Below are 22,756 nucleotides of genomic sequence, written 5' to 3'. Positions count from 1 at the left end.
AATTGATCCATACTGTAGCAAATTCTTAATATTCACATTTGTTTTTGAAACAGTACTGTATCAGAACATTCCAGAAGAGTGAAATATGAGCTGTTAATGATACTAACTGGCGTTCAGATGAAAGCGTGATGACAAGACGCGAGGGATCTGAAATCACTCCTGGCCTTTCAGCGGTAAAATGACATGCTCAAGGCTAGTCGCCCCAATACCTGTATAGCAGCATTACAGAGACAGAGGACTAGCATTATTTGAGCGGCTCTGTGCAATTAAAAGAACCAGCCTTTCACTCAAGGATTGCTAAATTGCTAGATTACTAGAGCCGAGTTATGTGATTTATGCTCTGGCTGGAGTCTGTGTTTGACAGAACTTAAGATGCGATGACATGGCCTGTAGGTAATACTTGTTATGTCCTAGGAATGCAAGTTGTAGCCTAACCTTTCTTCATAGTTCATACTGCCCTGAAGATAAACACATTACATGTCTAAGCGTATTCAAATTTCTTCATCTTTCTCATTTAAGTATCAGTTTATACTGAGAATGATAGTTTTACTGCACATATTTGTTTTCTTTTAAATAAAACACATAACCTATTATTTTCAACTGTGATAGTCCAAGAGATTAATAGAAAAACACATTCTGACATGCTCAACCATAAAAGGTGTTTTGAATACACTATTAAAACTGCGTTTAAAGACACATTGGTGTCTGACAAACACTGTAATCATGCATCAACTGTTTGTGCTATAATTGGAGTTGTTTTGCTCAAAGGTCCACCAATGCCGATTACCCAATCAGTACGGGAAGGCTAAAGAGAATTCTTGAGCCATAAAAAAGAAGTGAAAATACAGTTATTTACAAAGGGCTTCCTTAACAAAACTGATTTGAAACTGATTTGTAATAAACAATTACGGCTTAATTAAAAGTGTGATCTAACTATGAATATAATACGATGCTATATTTAGTATGAATATATAAAGATACCAATTGTCATAACAGTGTTTGTCTGCCCCCCTCTGGTTAATTTAAAAGAATGCATGGAATTTAAAGCATCTAAAAATAGCAAATCACATCTAGCAAATAAGTCTTTGGGGGAAAACATATAAATCTAATTTAGTAGAAATTATATTGTGAGACTATGTGAAGTCAAGGGGTTACTTTGATGGTACAATACTGTTCAAAAGTTGCATTTTTTAAAAAGTCTTTAGTCTTCTATGCTCACTAAGGCTGCATTTAATTGTTTAAAAATGCAATAAAAACAGTAACATTGTGAAATTAAGTAACTGTTGTAAATTTTCATATAGTTCAACTTTTCTTATTATCATAGTTGTGCTGCCCTCACACCACACAATTTTAGCCATGATTTTCCACTAGCCAACAATTAATGGAGATTGCTGACCAAAAATAGGTGGTTGTTTACGATTGTTATGTTTTAATTATATAGTTTCAACAATCACATACCAAAATATAAAAATGTAATTCAGTGGCACGAAAATACATAGCCTACATTTATGTGTTATGTGTTCACAAAGACAACAAAACATATTTTTCTTAAGTATGGAGAACAAAATATATTTTTAAATGCTTACAAAATATATATTTATATATTTAAAATATACTTTAAAAAATATACTAAAAATGGCCAATAAAAATATATTTACTTATATTAAATAAATTTTTAAACATATATATTGGCTTTTATTATATATATATATATATATATATATATATATATATATATATTAGTTTTTTTTTTTTTTTTTTAATTGCCATGTGGGAACAAATATTTTGTGTGTGTGTACATGTGTATAGGTTGATAAGGCATCCACAAAACGAATAAAGGAAATTTCTGTCATTTGTGAGGAACACGTGCAATGCTTAAACGGCTCTTCTTTCTGTGGTCTTAGTAAATCAATTGTAATAAAGGACAACAGAGTTCGGAGATCCTGATTGCCAGTCAATTAAGGAGTAGCCTAAATGATTCAATGGCTCGCTCATAAAACATTCATTTGTCGCCACCTACTGGCAGAAAGGGGCACCAAATAGTAGCCAAATAGATTTAACTCGCAAACGAATGAAACTTCCCAACACTACACCACAGACACAGCACTAGGGTGATTGAATGAGTTTGCGTGACAGCTTCCTGTGGCCTTGACTGGGAAGCTTCCACGCCTTGCATCGCGACGCACTAAACACCGCCCGCCTCTCTCTGGCACCCCCAAACGCAGGCGGTGATTGGGCAGTGCAAATGTCTCAACTCCCCTCGTCCACCGAGCACCGGTTGAGCACATTTTGTCACTTGCGCTAGCGTTAAATGGAGGAACGTCCCTGCGAAAGGGCAACCGGAGTATATATCAGTCATGGAGCAGAAAACGGCCCTGATCGATCGAACATATCGGTAAACAATGATCAGAACCACAGTCAGTTCCAGAACGAGAAAACGCAGACGAAGAAAACAGGTTGGTAACCAGCAACGTTCATTGTTCCTCCCTCTGACAAGCTTCAAATACAAGTCGCAGTTTGTCTGCTTATAGTAATACGGCATTAACTTAGTTAAGTCAAATGAGGAGCATGTTTTGCTGACTGTACTGTTTGAAATAGTTATATCCAGTGTTAGCCGCAAAGCTAGCTAGCATAAAGGGACATTGACCTTGTGCACCGGTCTCTCAGCACGCATTACACATTTCCCTGACTTATAATTAATTTGCAAACATGTCTCTCAGTTTGGGTAGTTTTTAAAAGCAACGCGGCCGTCAGAGATCCAGAATAGCCTGTTAGCTCTGCCCCGACGCTGCCACAGCAACATGAACCGGCTCCTGTGGAATGTTTCTGCTCGTAGCTTAAGCTTGTTCTGTTATTTCCTGTCCGCCATGATGGACGGACAAATCTCACAAACTTCACCGCTGCCCATTTCTCGCACAAACCCGAATACTTTGGAAATACAATTCGGGCGACGCGGTCAGCCATGCTAGCTTTTGCTGTCAGAGTCGCTATTAATGTTGTTTTAGGGGTGCACGTTTGGCCAGCTTAGCTCGAATCGCGGCCTATCGCTCTTTGACAGTCATGTGAGGGGCCTGGCAGTGTCTGGGCTCGCGCTTACCGTCTATTCGAACTCGGCACCAAGTGGCCTAAATAGAACGTGTCGGAAAATTCTAAAGCTCTACGGATACAAACGTTACAAACCCGTGAATGGAAGCAACCGAAAAATCCTATACACAAAGTGTCAAGATACACGCGATGACATGTAACGTTAGACTTACAAAATCTTTTCATAATAGAGTGACATTTGTTATTTTTATTTTAAAGTGCATTTTCTTGACCCCGTTTAACCTGCATTATTTATACTTGTGTATGCAGCTTAGCTCATGGCGACGAAGGCTGCCAACTCTTGTAACGTTACAACTCTCACGTATGCTTGATTTTAATCAAAAAGTGACAAACAGCTTTATTGTGTGCACTCTCTCCCGCGACTGTGAGCCTGTGTTGAAATGCACCACAGGCGTGGGGTTAACTGTAGATATCAAGCTATTTGGGACGGTTCTGTTGGCTATTGTGACGTAAAATGTTTCGCAGGAGTACACCGCTAAAACGGTCCATAAAAGCGCCTATTGAAATGTATCTTTGCAGTTGTCACTTTGTAAAAGCGTTGTGATGTACACACAATCACATCTTCCTGTAGCTAATCATTCAGGCTGCCCACTTAGCATGCTAAGCTAGCTGATGACTTGGCCGGTTTGTTGACACAAACCTTAACATTAACATTGCTAAACAATTTAGTGAACGATTTCATGCAGTATAAACGTTGCTGACTGGCCATATTGCGATTAACCCACTTCAACGAGGGTGGCTTTACCACATGAAAATAGCCACAGAAGCTGGCATGGCGTCAGACACAAGCAAACAAACCACACTAATGTAAGCTCACAAATGTGTTAAAGGAGTTTTTGTATTCAGATTTGCGTTTTTCATTAATTTCGGGATCTTAAGACGTGTCCACCAATGCTGTGGAACTACCCAAATATGACCGAGTACTCCATTTTGACACGTCATACCTCCGGTTAAAAATAGGGCGATGTCAGACTTGAGCCGGACGATGAAAGCACACTTGCATGGGGTTCTCTCTTCAGCCTGAAAGGACAGAGGTTTTAGTGCTCAAAACACTTTTTACCGCATTAAAACATTGCACCCTTGATTTGGGTATTACATTCCCCTGATGCCTTGTTGGTTCAGTTTGTTTACATATACTGTACAAAGACAGATTTTCTCCTCTGTGTATTAATTTGAATCTGTTTGCCAGAATGAATTGTTGCTAATGCAAGTCTTACGTTCCTATGAGGACATTCCATCAGCTGCCATAAATAGTTTCCGTAGAAATCATGAAGTCAAGTAGACAGTCTTGCACACTTGCTTTTTTTTTTTTTATTTCAAGGACATCCAAATATAATGATCATGTTGTTGAGGATCCCTCTGAATACAGACTTATTTGTTTTTACTGTACATTTTTGAAAGCAGTAAGCAAATAAAATAAAGACAACATGTTTATTGTATATTTTAAGTTGTGTGTATGTGAAATATATTTTTCTACAGAAACTTTTGACTTTGTTCAAATCAAATGTATTTATATAGCGCATAATGAAAAAAACAACAATAAATAATAAAATAGTTCTTTTGAAATGTCAAATAGTCTAGAAAAATTTGTTTCCACAAAAATATTAAGCAGCACAAGCTTTATCAACATTCGTAATACTATGAAATGTTTCTTGAGAACCAAATCAGCATGTTAGAATGACTTCATGGCGTTTTCAAATATATGACAATAGAAAAAAGTTATTTTAAATTGACAGAATATTTGCAATAATAATATATACACAGACACACACACACATACATATAATGCAGATATTTCTCACAATAGATAAAAAAACAAGTTTATTTCCTTTTTTTCTGATTAATTATCTGCAGACCCAGTATGAAAACCGATGATATCTGATTTCACTTTATTGGCAGAGATTTAATTTGATAAACTAGCTCTGTTCAGATGTAGGTTGGTTATGGGTATCGAATCACAGATATTCCAACATTTGAGTCATTTTACACTGGTTTTAATTGATAATACACTGAATACCCTCCATGGTTGTTCAGTGGGAGTTGAAGTAGTCAGCTTGTCATCTGCCTGACCCTGGCTTGTTTCCACAGAACATACCTAGTCTAAATATTCCTTGATCTTGTGCAAACATTGACTAGACTTGACCCGTTTACTGACCCACTTACTGGAACTTGAGATCTGATCTGGACGTTTGCCAAAAGTTGTTGGTTCAGTGGATCAATTGATGCAGATTTGCGGTTTGCATTCCATCTATTTATTGCTTTTTGTTTCTCCTCTGTGCAGAAAATGGCAAAATAAATGGAATTCTGAAGGAGGGAGAGGTGACTCCCGTTTCCTTTAACCCAGACAGCTCCCTGCACCCTAAGAACAGCAATGGTGACAGACACCTGCTAGACATCAACTTGAAACAGAAGCCCACTCGACGGGCCTTCACTGCTGACTTAACAGGGGACAGAAAAGGTAGAAACACTAGCAGAAACAGCATGGACTTCAAAAATGACAAGCCCTCAGAGTTGAACACAATTGAGGGCAAAAAAGAGGCTTTGGCTACTCTGAACGGTGTGGTCTCGCTCAACTCTGTACCACTTACCAACGGTTACCCTAGCAAACCTGGAGCTGATAATGACGGCAGCGGCTCCGAGAGTGGATACACTACTCCCAAGAAGCGTCGGGCCCAGAGGAATGGCAAAGCTGGGGACAATGTGACTGCTTCTGCCCAGGGAAAAGCCATGCAGCAGGGCAACAAACAAAACCACGGGCCTGTGGTGCCGGACTCGGCCTCTGGCTCTCAGGTGGAGAGTGGCAGAACTGGTTCAAAAGTTGAGCCGCACCTAAAAGCCAAGGAACCACCTGCCTCCGCCACCCCACCTCCTCTGCTGGTGGCTGAACTTCAGCGCAAGAACTCAGACAGCAAAGTGGCTGGCAAACGGTTCGAGGATCGCTGCAGCAAAGTTAAGGTGGCTACCTCCACCAAAGAGGACTCATGGACCTTGTTCAAGCCTCCGCCTGTCTTTCCTGTGGACAATAGTAGCGCTAAGATTGTGCCTAAGATCAGTTATGCAAGCAAAGTGAAGGAGAACCTCAATAAGACTGCCCAAGCTGGCGGGGAGGCTCTCGCTCCTCCTCCCCAGGTGCCTGGGAGACCGCCACAGGTCCCCATGTCTGCGATGAAAACCATCACCTCGGCTAGCTTTACCAACGGTCCCCTGCTGGGGGAAGGGAATGGCTGTCCCCTGCCTGGCCCCTATTTCAGTGCCGGTCCTCTGCTGGCGACCCCGGCTGTTGCCGCTGAGAATGTAGCATCTCCCCATGGTAGCGGCACTTCGGCCATTGGAAGTTCCACGACCTCTGTGGCTGAGCCCAGGAAGCCTAGTCTGTTCGTTTACCCCAATATGCAAGTCTCGCTCCCTAGCGGCCGCCAAGCCGATCCCCCTGCTGCTCCGACAAATCAGAAGTCTCTGGGGGACATTTTTCAGAATCAGTGGGGCTTGTCCTTTATCAATGAGCCTAGCGCCGGACCAGAGGGCGTGGCGTGCCACTCGAACGGAAAGGACGTGCCGGTGGAGGTGAGCTTTCAGGGAGGCTGTCCCGCTACAGTGGCCACTCAGACTTCCAGTACCTCTCAGAGACCGGATCAACCACCCTTCCCCAAGGCTCACAAGCCAGACAAACGAACTAACGCTCAGAATCTGAGTCGAGGTGCGAGCGGCGGTGCCACGGCGGCAAGCGGGGCCGTACCCGAGACCTCCGTCCTTAGCCTAGATGCTCAGAGAGATGAGACGGGGGTTCATGGTGCAATAGTGTTTTGTTCTTCCTCTAAGGACATTTGTGCCGAGCTGCCTCCCACCTCCCCAGCTGCACCTAAGGTGGCTTTGGCCAAGGACCATGGCCATACTAAGGGCTTTGACAGGAGGTCTAGTTGGGGGTCGTTTGATCTAAAAGCTGCTGTAATTTATCACACTAAAGGTAACTTACTATTTAAGTTTCTTCTTAAGTACTTTCCCTTTATTATGTACTACAAGGATATACTGTCTTATGAATGTACATTAGAGATGGACCAATACAATAAATGTGACCCTGGACCACAAAACCAGTCTTAAGTCGCTGGGGTATATTTGTAGCAATAGCCAACAATACATTGTACGAGTCAAAATTATGCAGTTTTCTTTTGTCAAAAATCATTAGGATATTAAGTAAAGATCATGTTTCATGAAGATATTTTTTTTATTTCCTACTGTAAATATATTAAAACTTAATTTTTTATTAGTAATATGCATTGCTAAGGACTTAATTTGGACAACTTTAAAGGCGATTTTCTCAATATTTTGACACTCTTTGCACCCTCAGATTCCAGATTTTCAAATAGTTGTATCTCGGCCAAATATTGCCACATCCTAACAAACCACACATCGATGTAAAGCTTATTTATTCAGCTTTCAAATGACATATAATGACGTATCTCAATTAAAAAAAATCTACCCTTTATGACTGGTTTTGTGGCCCAGGGTCACAAATGTTTTATTAACTATCTGATAACCAATTTGCAGAACATGAATTAATTTTTTTTTCTACTACTGATAATAATCGCTTGTTGTCAGTTAGGGTTATACCATTGTAATTATAAAAAGTTGTTTGTCACAAATTTATTTTTTTGTCTGTTTTTGGTTGTTGAATTGCTAAAGTCTCTATGAAAAATTTTGTAAATGCAACAACAGATTAATAGAACCAAATCCCAGCCCCACTTGTTTGCTTTTCGACAATCTCCATGTACATCAAATCTCAAATGTACATCAGAAAAGGTCTGTCGCTGCTTCCATTTCATTGTAACTTTAAGTTGGAGCTGTTTAATGCCAGCGCTGATATCCTTGTGGGCAGTGCGTTGACATGCTGCGCCGCTGTGCTTCGGGCCTCCCTTGTTTGAGTCCCGGACCTTTCCCGATCTTATCCCCACTCTCTCTTCCACTTCGCTTCCTGTTTCATTACTGTCCTATCAATAAAAAGGCAAAAACACCAAAAATAAATCTTTAAAAACAGAGTAATTATCTGAAAAGACATAATACAAATAATTTCTGGGGCACATGGCTTTAGAGACATACTGATTGGCAGTGTTGGGTAAATTACTTACTGATTACAAATTACATGACAAAAATTGTAGTTAGTAACATAACCTGGATTGCACACATTAGGTAATGTAGTCTTACTACTTTTTTTAATTTTAGATTACTTTTGACTCATTTATCACATAGATTTGAATGGGATTGTGTACCATGTTGATAAACAAAGAGAAAGAAAATATATTCCATTCTTTATCAACCTCATAAAATGAATCTAACATTACATTACAGCAGCGTTTCTCAAACTGTGTAAGTGGTATGTTCATTTAGAAAGGAAAATTTAAAAGAAAAAAAATTGAAGTGAATCAATAAATTATAATTTACTGACATTGTGTGAGTAATCATGTAATCCATAAAAAATAACTAATCTGATTCTGAGCATTTTAAAACCTAATAGATTTTAATTACAATCATTTCATTTTTGGAATCTGATTACGTGATCCAGATTACATGTAATCAGTTACTACCCAGCACTGCTGATTGGTGCTGTTACTAATTCTCTCTAATGTACAAAAATTGGGCTTTGTGTTATCAGTTTGTGCTGCAGTTAAATCGGTTTAGATTGTATCCTGAGTTGTTACTTAGCCTTCTCAAATTAGAATGTTAAGGTTGTTACTCTTGCACACAATTGATACTATGGGACTGAATATATAAATGTTATTTCTGTGTGGTTATATAAAGCAGCAAATAGCAGTATTTTGAAGCTTTTCTGTTATTTGAAACAGCTCAATACTTTAGTTCTTTCAAGTTAAATAAAAATGACAGATCTTGATTGAATTGTAGCTGCACTTGGTTATTTTTACACTGAACTTTCATCTTTCTTTTCTTTGCAGAAATGGAATATATTTTGAATTTGCAAAAACAAGGTAAGCTACCATTTACCTCTTGTGTTTGTTGACACATTTATAGACAACTCTTGCCTCAGCATGTGAATAAACCCTTAAAGGTCCCATATTGTACACCTTTATGGAGTTTTATTTTAGGTTTTGATGTCCTTAAGAATATATATTTGTGATATAAGTACAAAAACCATCTTGATATATTTTTACAGCTCCTCTTTCAGGAGCTCTGCTAAGAACAGGTCGATTTTGGCCTGTCTAATTAATATTCATGAGCCTCTCTTCTGATTGGCTGGTTGTTTTCTGAGTGACGCACGGCTATGCCAACCACAGGTAACTAGGGTCATGTAGGGTCACAATGCTAGCTGGAGGCAAAACAAAAGGAGAACTGGAGGCGGCCCATTCAAACCAGCACAGATTCGGCTACATAAGGAGCTTAAAATATCATGTTGTGATGTTGGGTCTCAGAATCGATTAGAAATTTGATCGCATACTGCTGCCACTGCCAGACAAAAAAACAACGACAGCTGTGGTTAAAAGCAATAAAAAGAGCGGACTGGACAGAAACGATCATCAAAATGCTCAAGTTTGCAGCGCACGCTTCTTATCAGAAAAGATTCAATAAAGTGTGGTCTTTTGTTGTTATGGGCGCGTCTGAAGATTTCTTGCATCTCACGACTATTTAGTGTATTAAATACGTTAATGTCTGTGTGCATGTGTGTAAAACAACAAACTGACGATTTATATATCATTTGTAATTGTATATACATTGTTGTGATTAATTGTAGCTGTAAAAATAGTTGCCTGCTGAAATTGAAGTGTATTTACATCTTCATCATGACTAGATACACAATGAGTTTGTCTTTACTATACATGTTAGACGTGATCCACCTCATAGTCAGATCGTCCATACTTTGAGTGAGAGTGTAATGTTACAGGTCAGCCAATCTGGTTTTGTCCGTTAAAGTTAACCTTTTCGACATGTTTCCGTGTTGTTGCTCAGCAATGGTATGGACACGATGTTGTCTGGGGGTTTGGCAAAAGGACGGTGGGCGGTGCTCGGGATGGTGACTGAAGGCGACACAAGGGCTCGTGAAAAGGCACAGCTACTTTATGCAGGCTGTGTGCACTTTACTGTGGATTGACTGTTTTGAAACTTATATGGTAGTTACATAGCCCCTAGACCTCTGTTATCATGAAAAAAGCCAGGAAATTTCAGTTTTGACAATATGGGACCTTTTAAATGATTCAGCATTTAGATATTGCAACCCAATGCCCCATCTGCTCACATCCCTCAACCCTTCCCATATCATTTTTGTTTGTGGTTTTAGAGTTCCCAGCTCTCACCTACATCCATCTTTCTCACTTTCTCGCAGATCCAAATCGAGTAGTCCTCTTCAGTGAGTCATGGGACGGACCTGCTCAGTGAAGCTGTGTCTGGAAACTATCTCAGATGAACTCTGCTGCAAAAAGGTGTGCTTGAGGTACATGGCTGCTGCCTCTGAACATCCTGAATCAGAACTAATCCAGTGGTTTAGAAAGGACCTTGTTACCCATCAGCAGTCAAGGCTGAACACAGAGGAACAGAGTGCGGTTGGGAACACGGGTTAGCTGGTTTTAGAATAATAGAATGGAAGAACGGGAGCTGTGGAACTCAACTCTAATGCGGATATGTTGCTGAAGACAATTTCAATGACTTGGACATGCAACTCGCACGTCAAACACTCATGATGATAACCCTGTCATGACATTTGGTTGGGCGGAAGCTTCTCCTTTAAGTACTCACGGACCTAAAGAGAGCGTCCAGGAGGAAAGCATGTCACTATTTGTGCCCTCTTGAATTCAAATAATCATGTACTGGTCACATTGAATTAATTTGGGCACAGAACTGAAGAGTGTCGCTCTACGGTGAATTAGCATACTGTGGCCAGAGGAACTACATGGCTTTTTTTTTTTCTTTTTCTTTTTTTTGGAGATTCAGGGGAATCGAACTCCATTTATGTGTGTGGGGCAGTTAGTTCAAGCCTTTGGGATTAAATAATTGTCTTAATTTAATTTCTGGACAGTCCTGTTAGTGACATGTCTCCACTTCGTTCTTTTTCTTTTCATTGAAACACTTAAAAACTCCCAGGGCAGGTTATGAGGTACACTCAGATTGGGAAACCACACGCCCTGTAGTGTGCATGTGCAGTATGCTGCTCTGTGCGTCCTCTTTTGGAAGAGTTCAAAGTGCTATCGTTCAATAGTCTTATTGTCGTCTCTTCACGCTTCTGTCACCTGACAGCCATTCGAGTCTTTTGCTCATTGTGTGAGTCTGTAAACGGAGGGCAAAGATCACGCTATACTCTTTTATCTTGAGTGTTTTATGTTTTTAATTTTTAAGTAGTGGTTAGAACCCAGAACTAATCGATAAGATGTGCCACACCACAGAATTGCTTTAGCTTCAATGCTATCGGTACATTATGGAGGCTTTAGTTCGTTTTGGTTAAGTTCTGTAGAGCTACACTTCGAAATAGGGTTTTGTTTTTGCCTGGAAAGGCAGTAGCGACTACTATTGCTTCATTTGGGACTACACCACAATTTAGAGGGAACCTAGAGAGCAGTCGCTGTCGAATGATCCAGACTTTTTATTTCACTCAAGAGACTAGAAGCCCCTAGTGTTTTTTTATTATTATTATTGAGCACCACAATCACAATTTTATGCTTTTTTATTTCTTGTATGTTTTAATTTGTTCCTGGGTTTCCATGCTTATCGGTTAAGCGCTTGCTAAAGCACATATGAGTCTCATCAATAGAACCGCCGTTGTGTAAATGTTTCTCTTTCTAATGTCAGAAAATGCATTCTAAACTTACAGTCTATCCTCTGTTTTATCATTTCACAGATTAATTGATTTATACATAAGAATCAGTAGCACTTTATGTATTATGTTCTTGAATTGTATTTCCTTACACGTTGACATATCAGTACATATTTGAAATTCTAGTAATTAATCATAGGCTACTAACTTTAACCTCTACCTAAGGACTGTCGGTCCGCAATCTCAAAAGAAAATAAATCTAAACAATAGAAAAAAAAAGAAAAAAAAAAGTGAAAAAGGAAATAAAATAAAAAAGACACTCAGGTAGAATTAGGGCAGTGTTCTTCTATCTAACAAAAACATGCACCAACAGTGTTATTGCCAAATATGAAAAGAACGTCCCATGTTTGTACCAGCTATTTTTTAAATTGTAATCTTTTGAGGGATTTAATTTTTGACTGAAAGCCAATGCTTGCGTCTTTACAGGTATCAGTTGGCATTAAAGTTTTCTGTACATGACCATGAAACACTGCCAGGTGAAAAGATTTAAGTACACATGGAAGACGTTAACCACACTACGTATCTGTGTCTTTCCTTTGCAAGAGTTTTTTATTTATTTTTTTCCTCATGTTTTAAATGCAGCATGTAATGGTTTCCAATGTGGTCTGTCTTGAGAAAACGTGGGATGTTTCATGATAGTTCTTAATCTGTTTCTGTTCTTGAGGTATCCGACGTCTGTTCAATGTCTTGGTTCAAAAGATATTGCAGCTGTCGATGAAACAGATGTAAGGTTAAATTCTGCTTCATCTGTTCTAATTCCATTTGGGTTCCACTTAAAAGCTTTGTGCAATGTGGAGAAATCCTGCGGTTGTTAATTAGCTTGTTCCTTGGCTTTTTAGATGCACATCTCTTCATTGCTTCACTTGAGTTTTATTGTAGTTATCTCAATTTTGTCTTTATCTCAACTTTGAGTTATCTCAACTCACATAGAGCTTTTTTTTTTTTTTTTGATATCCAAGGGATTTGCTTAAGGAGTTACTGATGTAGGCATAATTTATAACCATCTGTTATTACATTAAGTTAATAATGAAATACCTCTGTGAACATGCATTGTCCCGGTATCCCCATTTCCCCTTAAAGGGATCGTTCATGTAAAAATTAAGATCCTGTCATCAATCACTCAACCTCACGTCATTCCAAACCTCTAAGACTTTCTGACCCTGTCCCAACATCTAGTGAATGTCCTGTTTGTTTCGGACCCCTCTGACTTTCACTGTATAGACGACAACAGTTTAAACCGGTTAGGAATAATATGAGGGTGAGTAAATAATGTCAGAATTCAGATTTTGGGTGAGCTGTCTCCTTAACTTGGTTACATGTTTGTAAAAGCTGTCAGCAGAATGAACTGAACCTGGCCTTTGTTTCAAAAAACTCAACTCCAGGGGTCAAATGCACATATAGAGGTTCTATGCACAGAATGCGAACAGAACAGAGTTTATATTTTGGGGGGTTGCACATTAGCTTAATTTCTTCAATTTAAATGAGCACTTATACCCCACAAATGATATAATTGCAATATAAATTATTTACATAAATCTTAAATGGCTCCCCTTAGTGTTTAAAGCAATGAGAGCACCGTATGGATGGGAGAGAGGTACAGAGATACTTAAATGGTGTGTTTGATTGCAAAATCTGTACCGAGAAAATGCATCTTTGTTGGCATATTCAAATTTCACGTGTTTTCTTGATGTATGAATGATTCTTGTCCTGTCCTGACAACTCAACTGGTTTTTTGCGTGTGGATGCATATGTGTGTTCGTGTGCAAGCATGTGTATTCGTCTTCATTCACACGCTCAATTATATGCAACGTTAATATTGCAAACTTTTCAAGTTCAGGGTGCCTGTGTTAAGCGATATATTAAACGGAATCACATCAGAACATGAAAAACTCTTGCTTTTCCTTTTCCCCTGTCCCTACACCCCCATTACCCCCCAACAATTTTCAGTTGTGCCATGTTTTGACTGTTAAAAGTTTGAATTAATATTTAATTTTATGTTGCTCTCTCTGAATTTCCTAAAGTGGATATGAAGAGGGGGTTACATTATGTCTCAAGAATCTTTGTCACTGCTAATAAACTTGTTGAAAAAGATCTTGTTCTCTTAGTCTTCTGAATGTCTACTGTTAAATTTGTCTCTTTCTATTGAAACAAAGGAATATATTTGATACAGATTAGGCTTGATCAGGCCTAATGTTGATTGCCCAAATTTCATTTTGTCCCTCATTTTAAGAAACGGGAAAAATACAAATTATAGTGAATTACTTACAGTGGAAGTGAATGGACCAATGAATCCTCCAGAAACTGGCTCCGTTCAAATGCCTCTCTGTAACCTTGTTTTTATTTTATAAAGAGAGTCAAAATTATTTTATGCTTAATCTTTATGCCACAAATGCTATTTTGATTTTTCTTAACTTGTATAAAACTCTGAATATTTATGCAGCCTAATAATACTCAAAAAGTTTGGCCATCTTAAAATAAAGGCAGCCAGCTTCTCAAAAATCTGCTGAAGCTGGTTGCCTTGAAATGAAGTTGGCTCAACTTTCTTTCTTTTTTTACCTTGAAGTAAGCATACCTGACCTGCTCCTTGGATTTACAGCACACCCGCTTTCTATTTCCATCTTCCTCTTTATAACCCTTACTTACTGTTATTATAGCATTATAAACAGACCAGACGGAACCTGTGTTTTCCCAGGGAAAGTCCCAACACCCCTCTGGCGTCTCTGAGCTGGCACTGGTGTAAAGGTGAGTCAAGGAAAGAGAATGCTGGAGGGTAAGGTGTTTATAAGGACATAGGATGATTGGTAGCTTGTCTTAAACTAAAACATTAGTGGTTATTTGTTTTTATTTGTCCGTTCTTATTTGTCTACGCATTTAGTTATTATTTGATGCACACTAAATGTAGAAAACTGACCATTTGAACTACTGCCTCACGTTAAATGTTATTAGAGTGCTTCATAAGAAATGCTCTCGCCTCAGTAGGAATTGAAAAGTGCGACACTAGATGTCGCTGTTGCCCATCATAAAGTGAAAGGTAAGTACATAAGCCACCATCAAGAGTTAGAAGTGTACTACAAGATGATTAATGGAAGACAAATAGGCTTACGTACAGAAATCCCCCTAAGCGTATGCAAAAACATTCAGCCATATATTCAAGTGGAAATAATGGTCTAATTCAGTCATACTATAATTTATCTTGAAAATATTGGATGAACTTCGTTAACAAGAAAGTAATCTTACAGAATTATATAATATAATGACTGTATTAAATGGATCTTTCTTTTTTTGTTTACCACTGTATTGGTTCCCAGATTTAAATATTCGCGAAATGAGAAGTTTATAAGAACATCAGTGTAAAACATGACAAGATGAAACGAATTGTTTTGCTTTAAATCACATTTGAAGGTCAGTATTTTTGTATTGAATCAGGCCAAAGTTGTGGGGTTGATTTAAAAATATATATCTATCTAAAAATCCATTAAAAATGAAAATATCTACATAAAAAATGTAGGCTACATTAGATTTATAAAGTGTGTTTGCTCACTATATATGCATAGGCATCTATTATCCAGAACAAAGATGCCTGTGGAGAGAAAAGAGAATGATCTTGATTCACATGCCTAGGAAAATACATTAATGATAAATGTATGAAGCCCCCAGGGGTCCTGACGTGTCCCAGCATCTCCTGTGAAAATCTGCAGATGATAAAAGTAGAACATAACGCTTCAGTCTTTAGTTTCTAATAATACCATTAAACATCACACAAACCTACTTGCATCAAAACAGCATTCCATATTTGGACCATGATTGACGCATCTAATAAAAGCAAAGCGTGCTTCCTCCAAAGGGATAGAATTGTCGCAAACGGCAGTGATTTCAGTCTCCTCCCCCTGTCCCTCCATCAGAAATATGCCCAAGATGGGAAAGTAAAAATAGACAGCAGAAAGAATCCTTGTGCTTTAAATAGAGCTGACTCTCAGAGTATGAGGTCAGCGTCACTGAATGTCTTTGTAGGCTTTATTCTATGCTTCTGTGACTAAAGCCAAGCAGATCCTGCTCCCTTTCTCTCTGCCACAGGCTGATCAACAATGCTTCAGTCTCTCACCAGTGTAACACTTGCAGCCTTAGTCACTATGTACACAGTACCACTGTGATGTGTGGCGAGCACACAGCGTTTCGCTCTGAAAGAAGGCCTGAAGGCTTCTGTGACTAGCTGCATGAACGGTGACATTTTTTCATTATACAACCTGATTTTGCAATTAAAACTTGTACCTAGAGTATTCGATTCATTAAATCCAATCATGAATAATTTACATACACATAATTTAAAAAATCAATTATATACTTCCATGACATTCCTCATGTGGTCTTTTCATTGTTTTCGAGCCATGTACGAATTATGTTCTTTTGTTCCGCTCTGTAATCTTTACTACATGTTATGTTTGGATGATTTGCATGTACAATAGGTGGCCGAAAGAACATGTACACACCACAAAACATGAAACTGGGTCCCCACCTGGCCTCAGCAGTATGGGATCAAATCCCTGCAGCCATGCTCCAACTTCTAGTGGAAATCCTTCCTATGGGAGTGTAAGCAGTTAAAGCCACACATGGATGAGCAGTTTCTTATTAATGCCAATGGCTTTGAAATTAAGTGTTCATCAAGCTCATTTGGGAGTGGTGTTTGGGTGTCTACTTACTTTTGATAGTGTTGTGGAGTTTAGGACAGATTATAGGCAATATTTTGGACACATTGCAATTTATTTTTCACATTGTCATTAACAAACCATTAACTACGCCCTCAGTATACTCCTAATTTGCTGCTTATTAATAGTTAGTAAGGTAGTTGTTAAGTTTAAGTATTGGGTAGGATTAGGGGTGTCAGAATATGTGCTTTATAAGTACTAATAAACAGCCAATATGTTAATAATATGTGCTAATATGCAACTAGTTAATAGTGAGAATTTAAAGTCTTATACCATTAACACTTATTCCGAATATCTTAATAATAATGAGTTATGAGCTGAAATATGATAGTTATAGTTATGAGCTGAAATATGATTCTGATTGAGCACATTGCTGGTGCACATCATATGATTGGGAAACGATAACCTGACCTGGTTATTATTGAAATCTGATTAGTTAAAAAAAAGAAAATGTAAATACCCGAATCAAATGACATCTGGTTCTGTCAACATATTACTCTAGTGAGCCGATTCTTTACAGTGAATCAAAATCAAACAGCATAGTGTAGTCCAACTCGTGAAAAAATTACTCTAAGACAATTCTTTTTAATTCATCTAAAACATACAGCACAATCAGTGTAGTCTGACTCCCAAATGAATGACTTTTGTGAGATGGCTCTGTTTAGTGAATCACAAACATATAGCGCAATCAGTGAAGTCCGACTCCTGAACAAATTATGAGACAATTCTTTTTAGTAAACAAAAGCATACAGAGCAACCAATGTAATACAATTTGTGACGTAATTGTCATGAGTCAGTTTTTTAATCAAGCAATCACATTAACAGGCATCAACTAAAGTAAATGTGGACATTCCATATTCCATATTGTTTTTATATACGTTTTATATAACCTAAAACGTACAGAAAACGTAATGTATTTTTACAGTTTTAAGAAAAAAAGAGGTTTCGTCATATTTAGCTCTCTTCTGGATACAAATTTGTCTCCAAAATATGGTTAAGTAGGTACACACACAGAGCTCATATAACTTAAATTAGTAGTTGTTATGAAACAGCATGCAGTTATTATGAGATGTGCCAGTATTCTGAAATATGTTACTACATTTTTCTTTGTTTATTGTTGTTGAATAGTATAATGCCAATTATTGGATTGCATAACAGGATGCGTTTCCAACACTGTCCACGTGGTTTTAAGGTCAGGATTACAGCATGTAGTAAAGCCTAACGCCATATCGCACCATTATGAACATTATGCTGATAGCACATTATTTTCCTGCTACCTCCATTTTTAACACATTTCACACTGTGATGGAATGGAACTGTTTAATGGAACTGTTAAGGAACCAGATTTGTAATCTTTACGATTTCCATCCCTAATCATAATGCACCATCGATTTGAATGATTATATCCAATGAGTTGTTGTTGTTTTTTTGCATGCTCAGGACCATCTGTTTTCTGCTCCAATTACATACTATGGTCTGCCTGGAGTTATTCAGCACTACATTCCTGCAGCTTCCCCGCCGCAGTGCCCCAAGCAGTACTCACTGTCAATGCCAGGGCCTAATTAGGACACCGAATCTCTGTGCAGATCCCCACGCCTGGGTTATCCTCAACCATTCAGTAAATCCTTGTAGCAAAGAGAATTTCACTATATCATTGTCCACTATTAGATTTATGTGGGTACAAGCTTAGATATTATGGGATATGGTTAAGAGTGCAATCATGTTTTTCCTTTGCATCCTTCATTCTTTCAACAGGATGAGTGTGTCTGAGTAGCTGGTCAAACTGAATGAACAATGAAAAATGCATGTTACTGAATTATTGATCATGCGTGGTGTAGAAAATTATGGGCTGTATTGATGACATCCTCTCCCACTTTTTGCACTCTTGTGATACTGTATATCTTAGTCAATATGTCAAACCTTGCACTTAGTAACAAAAGGTTTTAGCCCTTAACAAATGAAAATTGAACATTTTGAAAAATATGATTAAGAATAAAGGAGTCGTGCACCCATGCCTATCAAAGAAGCATTTCTACAATGGCATTGGAAAACTTTTGTCTCCGTGCCAGTAGGTGTCAGTATAAAGTCTAAGACCTCAGTTATATTTGCCAGTGAAACATCAGCTGATTTAATATCTCTCCAATGCTTTTATTAATGGTACATAATTACAGAGTGCATGCATCTTTAAAATGTTTGTTTTTTGAACAAACTTGACAATCTAGTCAGAATACAATTAAAAAGAGATTTACCTTTCTGGGCGATGCTGTTTTCTGCATTGTGCTTGCATTTTCTTGGCATGAACAAACATCAAACAGATATCTTATGCAAACTGAATATCCAAACTGGGTTGTGTAGCCTGAGAATCTCTCATCAAAATCCATGGACACAAAAGCTTGCATTTTGCATACCACTTCAAGGCAGTTTAATGCATTTAAACATGGTGCGTACATAATGAAGTTTATTTAAACCACAATTTAAAAGCATAAACGCCACTAAGCACACATGTGTCTGTTAAGAAGTGCACCATTTAAAAGCATTACATATATCATAAAAGTCTTTAAGAGATAATCCACCCAAAAAAAAGAAAATTCTGTCATTTACTCACCCTTGTTCCAAACCAGTATGTATCTCTTTCTTCTGTGGAACATAAAGAAGCATGATATGAAAAATGGCAGTTCTTTCGGTTCCCATTGGCTTTTATTGTATTTTTTTGTCCATACAATGAAAGTCACTGGGAATCGAAACTGTTTGGTCACCAGCCTTCTACAATATATATTGTTTTATGTTCCACAGATGAAAAAAGTCATAGAGGGTTGGAACAACATGAGGGTGAATAAATGATGAAAGTATTTTTAATTTTTGGATGAACTACAGATTGAATGTCCTTACACATTCCAAATAGAAATGTTTTAGATATATTTTGCAGAAACCGTCTACATAGATGAAAATACATATCCGTGGCCTCAATAAATACACATTATGTATTCAGATGCAATAAAAGCAAATATAACAGTTTAATATTTTCCCTAAATAATCATACATATTGCAATGACTCAGAATTCAGATTTGGTTGAGAACCCAACAGTGAGATTCAAATTTAAGCTATTCTTGAATTTCACAACATCCTATATGGACTCTGCATGAGTATTATCACTCCTGCTGCTGTGACAAAACATTTCTTATCTTCCACCTTTACTTCATTGATAACCCACCAGCCTAAAAGTTATTTCTGGCTGAGATGCGTTTACCTAGGAACAACATGCGTTTGTCTCGGTCTCCAAGATCATTGCCTTGAAGTTTACTGCTTTTGAAAATGCACAAAATAAATCTATCAGGTATTGTTTTTTGCTGTGAAAGCTTAATAAGGTTTGGCTGGACATGTCCCATTCATCAATGTACCCAATAACTGATTTGACTTGGTGTTAGTAACAGCATGCAGCCTATTGCTGTATCTTCTTCTATACAGTAAAAATCAGCAGGGTTCCTCTATATTGCCTTTAATCCAGTTAATCAGCGCTCATGTTGCACTATCAACTCTCAACCCTAAATTATTCACCGCAATCCAGTAGTTAAAGGGATAGTTCACCCAAAAATTACAATTTTGCCATCCTTTACTCACTGTCATGTTGTTTCAAACCTGCATTCTTCTGTGGAACACAAAATACATGATTTTGAAGAATGTTTGAAGAAGTTTCGCTTTCCATTGGCTTCCATTGTTTGGATAAAAAATACAATGGAAGTCTTCAAAATCTCTTCTTTTATGCTCAACAGAAGAACGAATCACAGAATTTAAATTTTTGGTGGACTATTTCTAGGTTGTGGAAAATCACCTTTAGTAGCTAAGACCAGACTAATTAATTGGTTAGCAGTATTAATTTTTTGCAGGTATTACAAAAATGTCCTTATAATTGCCCAGCTCTATGTGTTTGCATTCAGAATAAAGTCTCACTTTGAAGAGACAGATGGATGCTAATAAAATTAAGATAATAATAGTTTCATTGTTTTGTTTCTATCTTGCAGTGTTAATTAATTAAAACAAATATATCTTACTGTGAAGCTTTCAGGGTCATGGATCAATTGCTGAACAGACAGTGATCAATTAATTCATGCACATTGTGACTAAGAATGAACTAAATCTCTGGAAGTTTTCATGTGCCATATGCTGCCTGATGAAAAGATGAAACGCTGAGAAAGATGAGACAGGATGCAGAATACAGGCATCATCATAATAGACTGTAATTTAAATATTGCATTAATAATATCCGAAAGCTTTGTTCATGTCACTGTCATGACGCTGCTTTCAAGAAAAGCCACATTTTTAGGATTGTAACCAGACCAATAGACCTTAGTCAGGGTAGCGCCATATTTAATTTTTGACAGCTGTGAAAATGAGTACAGTGTGTTCAATGGATTGTACTGTTGTTTGACAGCATACCTATTGTTCAGCTGAAAAATAAAAGTCTTTCTGGAAAAAAAATAATAATAATTAAAGAAAATGTAGTCAAACTCCATAAAACAGTTTTAATTTTTTTTAGTCCAGACTCATTTTCATCCACATTAAATTCATATGATGTCTAACCTGACTAAGGTCAATTAAATCAATTTGCAAGTGCAAATTCAGCACAGTACTTTCAACTGAAAAGATGTGAAGTCAATGTGGATGATGCCTTGCCATTATTGATTAAAATATTGCAGCTGCTACATTTTCAGACAGAACAATGTCCAAATCAATGGGGCCTGATTTAGTTCTGGGAATGTCTTTTTTATTTTTTGAGGGACAGTTAGCATCCTCCCTCTGGTGCAGACGGACTCAATGTAGAGCACGTCCCACTCATCCATAAGAACTAGGCCTGCACTTAAAGGAGGGCACCAGTTTATTTTGGACCTTGACAAGAGGATTAATTATTCTGTTAAAAATATTTCCAGTGGTTAATTAGACACGTACAGCAGTCACTCTTTCTGGAAGATTCCGCAGCTGATCGCTTTGCTTTAGTTTCAGCCTTTAATGCCCTGGTGGTTAAATTCCAGGAAACTACTACAATTACATATAGCAGCATCATACTGCAACACTGGTTTGCCAACATTTTTAAAAGGCCATAAAAGCAGATTAAACAAGGTCTATAACCTCATATATTATCAAATAATTGTTGAAAATTACTCAAAGATTCTGAGTTTCAGTGGAACCATGGCTGAGTTAATGCTTAAACAGAGCTTTAAGTTATATCACAAATAAACACGTCACCTGCATGCTTCAGTACACAGCCAGTGCTGTGAGAGCCAGCTGAGATGAAGCATTTATCCTTAAGCAAACACATAAGAGTTGAGGTCAAAGGTGTGGAATGTACAGCTGTACACACTAAACTGCTCAAGTCAACTTGATTAAGTTTTCCAGTCTCATAATCAAGCATAGTCTAAAAAAAAAGAAAGAAAAAATGTGTGCAAAATGTGTAAGCTGATTTATTAAATTATGTTACCCAATATGTTAATTTTAGAGATTTATGATGGGGCTAGTTGTCACACTTTGTACACACTTATTAACTGAATAATTCTCATTGTCAACTGAACTGATGTGTAGATACATACCTAAACATCTTTGCTGCAAAATAATCGAATGACTAGAAAAAAAAAGGTTTGACACATTGAACAGTGCAAATAATAATAATAATGGAACAGTAAATTAATTGGGCTATTAACATGAAACAGCAAAAACACTGTAGGCATTAAAACATTGTAGGCAATTGTCATCTTCAATTGACTCAACATTTATTAAAAAATAAAATAAACATTGTTTATAAAATAAACAAACATTCAATAAACATTCCCACAAGTTTAGATGTGTTGACCATTAATAGTGAGAAATTGGTTCCGTGATAATGTAAATATTTATCATTATGAACAATGTATTCATTAAGTATTCCCATTTAGACTTAAAATGTACACGTTATCTTTCAAAGTTAAATATATTTTAATATACTTTAACAACAAACTATAAACTTTGTAAACTCTATATATTTCTGTTATATATATTGTATAATGTTTGACCGTCCTTGTTACTGTGCATTTTTCCTTCGATTTGAAAAACGATTGGACAGCGAATCATGGCTCTCCTTTCAGACAAGGGACTCACTTAAATGGTAGG

At 37.5% G+C, this 22,756-nt stretch overlaps 1 protein-coding gene across 1 annotated transcript; it reads left to right on the top strand.

Annotated features, from left to right (window-relative positions):
- Window positions 1-2,217: 2,217 nt before the first annotated feature.
- On the top strand, window positions 2,218-13,998 carry LOC306854252 (FMR1-interacting protein NUFIP2-like). Its single transcript, XM_079392111.1, has 4 exons — window positions 2,218-2,456; window positions 5,387-7,069; window positions 9,051-9,083; window positions 10,433-13,998. Exons 1-4 carry the CDS (start codon window positions 2,312-2,314, stop codon window positions 10,483-10,485), a joined length of 1,914 nt encoding a protein of 637 aa, XP_079248237.1. The 5' UTR covers window positions 2,218-2,311; the 3' UTR covers window positions 10,486-13,998.
- Window positions 13,999-22,756: the final 8,758 nt, after the last annotated feature.

The sequence above is a fragment of the Barbus barbus genome, assembly GCF_936440315.1.
Source record: "Barbus barbus genome assembly, chromosome: 34".
Taxonomy (NCBI): Eukaryota; Metazoa; Chordata; class Actinopteri; order Cypriniformes; family Cyprinidae; genus Barbus; species Barbus barbus.
The sequence above is the reverse complement of the archived record's forward strand: the minus strand, read 5'-3'. Positions and strand labels throughout refer to the sequence as shown.